General features: G+C 40.1%; 1 protein-coding gene across 1 annotated transcript in view; it reads left to right on the top strand.

Moving 5' to 3' along the window:
- Positions 1-7,194, top strand: part of SCFD1 (sec1 family domain containing 1) — a gene marked incomplete at its 3' end in the record, with an annotated part of 30,267 nt that extends 23,073 nt beyond the window's left edge. Inside the window, exons 14-18 of the mRNA XM_009876668.1 lie at positions 1,075-1,171; positions 4,480-4,550; positions 5,462-5,541; positions 6,091-6,153; positions 7,119-7,194. Coding sequence (XP_009874970.1) covers positions 1,075-1,171; positions 4,480-4,550; positions 5,462-5,541; positions 6,091-6,153; positions 7,119-7,194 — 387 coding nt within the window. The remainder of the gene's footprint in view (positions 1-1,074; positions 1,172-4,479; positions 4,551-5,461; positions 5,542-6,090; positions 6,154-7,118) is intronic.
- Between the last annotated feature and the right edge of the window lie 300 nt (positions 7,195-7,494).

The raw sequence follows: 7,494 nt of genomic DNA, 5'->3' as shown, positions 1-7,494 counted from the left end.
TCCCTCTGGTGGCAGCATTCTGGTCTCCCCACCGGTGTGACGTGGAGCTGAAACCCTTCCAAGGCTACAAGCTGGAGATCCGCTCTGCTGGGCTCCTCTCTGAGCCGATATGCAGCTCCATGTGTCCAACACCAGGATTTAGTCAGAGACCAGATACTGAAGTTTTGCAACCTGAGCAATTGTAAAATTTGTTTTGATGCTGCACTTCAATGTTGAGACACTCATAATGGTCTGTAATATAGTGGAAGTTTTTAAAGTAAGCTTTGGAATGCGTTTTTCTGGTTTTAGATTGTACCTTGGTGTTACGATGGTCGAGAGGTGCAACGCTTGGCTGTTTGCACAGCTCGATTGTCGTGCGGTCATTAGTCGCGCGGCCGCGTCATGTTTTTGTAAAGCTTTTGCCTCATTACATTAATTGTGGCTGTCCCTGTGCCACCCTCCCTAAATACAGATTTTCATGACTTCATCTACATGTGTCAGTGTAGAATGGGAGACTTCTTTTCCAGCCTTGGCAAGGTTCTGAGGTGCTCCAGCTTTGGCGCAAGCGAGTTATCCCAGGCATTGGCTCTGAGGTCGTTATTTCAGTCCCAGCCCAAGCAGGCAGTGGCCGTCTTTTTTTCTGGGATGGTGCCATAATGCATTTAAGAACTTCCTGCATTTATTTGCATTGAGTAACTGCCCTGTTGACCGAGAGACTTGAAGTTCAGCATAAATATGACATAATATTTGCCTGACTCTTATTTTTTCTTACTACAGCATACGGTGGCATGTAGTTCTCAGCTGTGGCAAAACTGCAGCTGAAAACAAAGCTTCTCTTCCAGTTTAATATTTGCATGTCAGACATCCCATATTTAACTTGCCTTTTCACTTTCAGTATGAGGATTACATAAGCTTCAAATTTTTGAGAGTTAATAAAACCATATTATAATTCAAGCCATAGTTATTTCTACAGAAAATCTATTTAAACATCTTAAAAACCATCTTGATAACTGAAACCATATACCTTTTGAAAGAAGAAATTAATATTCTTTCCCAGTGTTAAGTTGTTTAATCCTAACACTTGTTTTTATACAGAGTCGAAAGCTGGATGTGTATTTTGAATATGAGGAAAAAATAATGAGCAAATCCACTCTGGATAAATCTCTTCTGGACATGATTTCTGATCCAGACGGTGAGTACTTTAAATCTGAATTCAGTATAAAATTTGTTAAGATATCCAATAAATCTGTACCTGCTAGGACTTCAGGGTTGATAAAGAGCTTATGTGCAACCTGTGCAAGACATGTTAAGAAAACAGCCTTTTATTGATTTTAAGTAGCAGTGTAGAGAACTTAGTATTTTGGTTGAGTAATATCCAAAGCATTGACAGCTTTTTCAACTCATTGCACCTTTCCTAGCTCCTTGTTTCTGAAGATATTTTAAATATTTTAATATTTTAACCTTTGTGCTTTGCCAGTATTTATGAGTATAGCATGGAATTGTGTGGTCTGAACAACTCTTAATTCTTTAAAATCCTGCTCTGTGTTTTATAATGAGTACATACCCCACCAATAGAATGAACAAGGGCATCTCATAAAATTTGGTTAGATCGAGAGGTTGCAATACAGGTGGCTCTTGCTTGTGTGAGGAAAGCGATGGATGGGAAACGGAGAGAGGAGGGAAGCAAGATGGAAAGTGTCCAATTCACTAAGAGACTCACCAGAATTTTCTGTGTGTTGACGCGGCTGTGGCACACCTGAGCAATGCAGCCCAGCTGCTGGTTTGTACGTAACAGAGCTCCACAGGCTGGCAGGTACTCGGCTCCTCTTCTCTCTTAGCAGTGGTCACTGAGGGTCTCTCTGTAGAAGGCTGAGACCAGGATGGGTTCTCAGCTTTTCGTGGTATCAGCATCGACTCTCACTGCAACCTTGCACAGCCTGAGATACTTCACAGCCTGCCGATGGATCTTAATGTGATCTGGTACCAGCTGACTGGAACAAAATAACCTGCAGAACAAGAGCGTAAAACTTAGGTTATGACCACTGGCCTGTCTGCATTTTGGCAAGCATATTGGCAAAATTCAAGCATTTAGAGACCCAGGGTTCCTGCTCTTTTCCCGGCGTGCTCTTTAAAACATGTTTGGTTACTACATGCTTATGTGTGTAGCTACCTACTGGATGTAATGTCTGCTTGGAGTTTTTATAGTGAAACATATTTGTAGAAAGTATATTTAAATCCTGCTGACTTCAAAAAAAATCTTTTATTGATGTCTGTGCCATAGAATCAAAAAGCAGTAGAAATAGTATACGGTTGGTGTGGGTCTGGACTAAAATTTTACAGATCTTGTATTGGATCAAGCCTAGAAATGAGGAATCTTTCACAAAATCTAATGTCAGGCCTCTGTGTAACTCAGTAAAGACATTTATTATTAATACAAAGCTAATGGGAACATGTATAATCTGTACTTTTATTAAACGTCAATACAAACTAGTCCTTTTCCACGTTCAGCATTAACTGTTCATGTGCTATCTTGAATTCAACTTTTATGTATCGTATCAACATTTCTGTTATTGAAGTTCCTGGGTTTTACACGTGAGAAAGATTAGATTTCCAAGCTAGGGTTTTCCTTCATAAGATACATGTTCAGGTGTTCACAGTAGCACCATTTGACATACACTGCCCAGGGTTATGATAAATTTATGTAACAGCAGGATTTAAGTTAAACTACAGCGATGATTTCTGGGCATGCTGTCGTGTTAAACTGGCCAGCTTCCTATTGTGTGATTTACTGAGAAATACCAGGAAAAGATTTTGAATGAGTAATACGTCAAGGTGTGCTGTGCTGTCACTGGTGAACTACTTGTGTGCATTACCTGTGGGGGTACGTGGCTCGCAGACGTCGATACCTGCGGAGCTCTGCGCAAAACCACCGAGTCTTCACTGCTCAACAGCCGCAGCCTCGCATTCCTGGCTGTGCCGTGCTGATCTGCCGCTCAGGGCTGTGAGCTGGGCTTCACTTCACTGAGGTGAAATGTCACCAACATGTGAGTGAGACCACTTGTACTCCAGTGAGCCACACTTTCCTGGAGTTTTGTAGGCACGGCAGGTAGGGCCAACGAGGGAAACGCTCTCGAGCGCCTGTGTGTTCCAACTGAGACCAACACGAGGTGGTCAGTGAAGTGTTGAAGCAAACTCTAAACTGGGGAGCTAGGAACCAAGGTTCCAAGTCAGTTACAACAAAGAGTCAGTTATGCTCTATATTTAGAATGTTTAAGTGCTTTTTTTCACTCAATGGAACTCCCAAGTGGATGTCTACCTTGAAAGCTGGCTTTTGGTTTAGATAATACATGAGTTTCCTCAGTTCTTGACCTTCTTGATCTTGCACATATTTGGTAAAGGATAATAAAACTTATTTCCCAGAAGAAAATTGTACCAAGTCATAAATGTTCATTATGACAGTGCTTACTCTTAACTTCTGCCAAACTAAATACATGCTCACGTATAAACAAAAGTTGCAGATTAGATTAGATGATCCCCTGCTGACATGACCCCCATTCCATGCGGGGGGGAAGAAAAATCCAAAACAAACAAAACAACAACAACAGCCTGGAAAAAAAAAGTATTTTTCTTACCCGCAAATAGAAGAAATTGCGTTTTTATTTAAAAATTTACTATATCTAAAGGTATCAAGCTTTTTAAAGTATTGGATTACAAATTCGAAATTTTTTATAAAAGAAGTTGTCCTTCTGAAGTCTACATTTAAAACTATGGTCTTTAAAAATAGTGACCTTTTTCTCTTCTAGAAGAAAGTAGATGGTGTTCAAAATCTGCAGTAGTAGGTTATAGTCTAAGTAATACAAGGGTGGCCAGGTCATCCTTTTGATCTGTAGAGATGAATTTTGATTGCCATTGATAATGCTTCCCAAGAATTCATAGTAGTGTTTTTCTCTGACAGAAGATGGTTTGGGAGGTGAAATCCTTCCTGAAGGCAAGTTGGAAGGTGAAGACTTTTTTCCTGCCCAAAACTTCCCATCAGTGCTTTTGAAGCCCTTGAGTGGTTCAGTCCAGTCAGCCGCAGAGCTGAATAAACTAATTGTGGAGCTAAAAACCAGTGTGCTGTGGCTTTTACTTTTATGGTTTTTCTGTAGTCTCCTCTTCGATGGATCTGCTCCGTGATAATGCTTGCAGTCCCTGCATAAAATAAGACATAATGCCACTACATAATCCCTCTAGTATGTTATTTGAATAATAACTTTTCGCTACAAGCAAAAGGGGAAGGTGTAAGGAAACTTTCAGACACAGTGAGCCAGTCTAACCCAACTCTTCATAACGTTGCTGTCTCTCTACTGTTTTATGCACTGAACAAGCCATGGTTATAGATAACGATTATTGTCAGAACTAGAGGTCTGAATGTACACATATATTGTAACTGAAGAGCAAGTAACGTAGCGGCATAGTTACAGTTGTAGTTCTTTAATTTTTCTTTCCTCTTTGCTGCAGCGGGCACTCCAGAAGACAAAATGCGATTATTTCTTATCTATTACATCAGCTCAGCTCAGGCACCGTCAGAGGTACGGATGTTCTTTACAAACTCCAGCACCACATTCTGCCACACGGGGCTTTTCCCTTTCCTTTCAGCACTGAACAGCTATTTCTGCTTCTCTTTGAAGAAATATACGAAATGCCCAGGAAATACTAAAACTTGAAATGAATTTTGTAGTGCTATCAGGGAATCTGCTCACAGAGCTTTAGCAGCATGTGAGTGACCAGTAAGGAAGATGATCTTCTGAAATACTTAGTTCAGAGTTACTGCAAGACACATTTTGGCATGCCTTCTGTTATTCTTCTTCACTGCTCAAAAGAAGTAGATAAAACAAAATGTTAATATGACTCTTTTCACCTTGTCCTTGTATATTCAGGAATAATTGGGTCTGACTAGCAACTGAATGAAGCAGAAATGGTTCTTGAGCCAGTATCTGAATAATTCAGGAAACAATTTCTTAGTGTTTCTTTTGAACTTACGATGACTAATTTCAAGGGAGTTTTTTATTAAACTGTAGAAACTTTATGTGGTAGAAATAATTTGTTGGGTTAGGCAAAGAGAAAGTATTCCTATAAACATGTAATAACTCCTCTTCATTTTTATTTTTTGTACTTGTAACATTTTATAGCAACTAGTATTCTGTCAGGTTTTTTAAGGATGCTGATGTAAAAGGCTGTTCCCACAGCTGAAAGTGCACAGGATTTGATTCCACAAGTACTGTTAAGTTTAATGAGAGGGACTCACAGCGAATTGCGGTTTAAGTTATATTTTCTTACCTGGTAGGAGGTGGGATAAAGACTCATAATTACTTTTTAACTTTGGTTCATAAATAACTTTACAATGCTTATTTAATACTTAGATAAGGGCATCTTGTCTTTCCACATAAAGAGAGTTAAGAGTAGTTTCAGCCTTTTGCAATTCTCCACTTCGTAATTCCAGGTTGATCTGGAGCAGTATAAAAAAGCGTTGACGGATGCAGGTTGTAATCTTGCTCCTTTGAGCTACATAAAACAATGGAAGTAAGTAATTTCTTTTGTCTCCTCTGTGAGGCTGTAATTGGGTAATTGTTATCAAAGATGATGTTTTCCTTCTCATGCGTCCTAAATTATCCTTAAACTTTCATTCTGGCTTAATTTTTTGCTGTCATTGTTATGGTAATACATGCAAATACCATTTTAAAACTAAGCTCCAGGAATTCCAGAACAGTGTTGAACATGCCACATAGTAGTGTACTTAATGATCCGGGACAAGTTACTGAATTAAATGAAAAGGTGTGCTAGTTCAGACTTCCAGTTTTCCTTTGGTTCGTACCAGTGCTGCCTATTGGTTATTCTAGTTTGACGTGCTATCAGAATAAAGCCTTTGTCTTTTAAGTATAAAATCTAATTCCTTTCAGTTCCTTAACTGTTGTTTCTTTAGACAAGAGGAACGCATGTAAAATAAATAGTTACTTCTGGAAAGGAGCTTGAGAAGCAGAAGTTTTTTCACTTTGAGATGAGCAGAGTGAAAAGTTGTACAGCGGTATGTGCCGTGAGATCAGCATTTGTTCTCTCTCCCTGCTTCCCCAGGGCATTCGCTAAGATGGCTTCAGCTCCAGCCAGCTATGGGAACGCTGCACCTAAACCTCTGGGGTATGCCTTTGATTAATTTTCTGTAAGCCGTGAGGTTCTTTTAGCTTATTTTGGTAGTACTGAAATTGTGGTTAGTGCTATATGAGGCCCAGAATAAAACATTTCCCTACTTCTAAAATGTTCTAAGTTACAGTTACAAGCACTCACCTCCCCTTAGCAGTACGTAGCACTTAAACACCAGAGAATAAAAAAGATCTGTGACTAAGTCCCCAGAGTAACTTAACCTGGTGGTACCTGCACAACAGGTGTGCTCTCACACGGGAAGAATTGAGCACTAGGAAGTGGATCCGTGACAGCCGTCGCTCTGAGCCTGGCTTAGTCCGTGACAGAAGGCAGGAACAGCCCCATGAGCATCAAACTGGTTCTCTGCAGGGCTGGGAAAGTGCCAGGGGTGCAGGGAGACGTGGCTCTTTTACTGGGCTGTCCTGGGCTGGGCATCTGCTTGTTGAAAGGGGCAGTTGGTTATGGCAGGATGTGAAAAGAAAAGGTGATGGCTGTGCATAGGGTACATAGGTCCTGTTCAGGGTATGAGACTTGGGTCTTTCTGTGCCTGAGAGAATTTGAGTCCTCGTAAGGACGGTTGTAAGGAAACTGCGGGGCAGCACGATTAGAGAGAGTTCCAGGGCGGTCTCACTTGGAGGAGTTGGTTGGAGACACTGAACATCTCTCTTAAACGTGGTGATTAGGACACCACTGGAAAGGGGCACTCAAATCCCTGCGTTACTCAAGTTAAAAAATAAACTGTCAGATGGATTAAAGAGTAGGACTTAATACTCCTGCTGATGAGTGAGAATCTGAGTGCTAGATTAGAGTTGTATTTCTATACACTTGGTTGCCCTGTGGTTTGAAGACTATATTTCATGAAAAATTGAATGATCAACTGTAATGGGAATTGGATGTCAGCATAAAGCTTGAGAATGCAAATCAAAAAAGGTCTTACGCATCATCTTTATTTTGGTTTTCAGTCTGTTTTCACGTGTTATGAATACAGGATCGCAGTTTGTAATGGAAGGAGTGAAGAACTTGGTACTGAAGCAACAGGTGAGTTTAAAAAACAATTTAAAAAGTCTATCACATGAGCATTGTGAACATTTAGACAACTTTCAGCACCTCAGTCATATTAATAGAATCAATTGTACAGTAGAAAAACAAACATCAACCTCTGCTGGCAGCTAGGTCTATCACTTTGTAGCTTCCAGTTTTTAGACGAGTAATGAATAGCGTTCAAATTTTCTTTGAATGCTTTTGTTTGTAAGGAAAGGACTCCAGTATGTGCAATTAAGACTGATTTCAGCATTATGAAAAGAGCAGCTGTGGTATATACTCAAAATAGAATAGACC

The sequence above is a fragment of the Apaloderma vittatum genome, unplaced genomic scaffold, assembly GCF_000703405.1.
Source record: "Apaloderma vittatum isolate BGI_N311 unplaced genomic scaffold, ASM70340v1 scaffold5469, whole genome shotgun sequence".
NCBI lineage: Eukaryota > Metazoa > Chordata > Aves > Trogoniformes > Trogonidae > Apaloderma > Apaloderma vittatum.
This window is presented reverse-complemented; position numbering and strand designations above follow the sequence as displayed.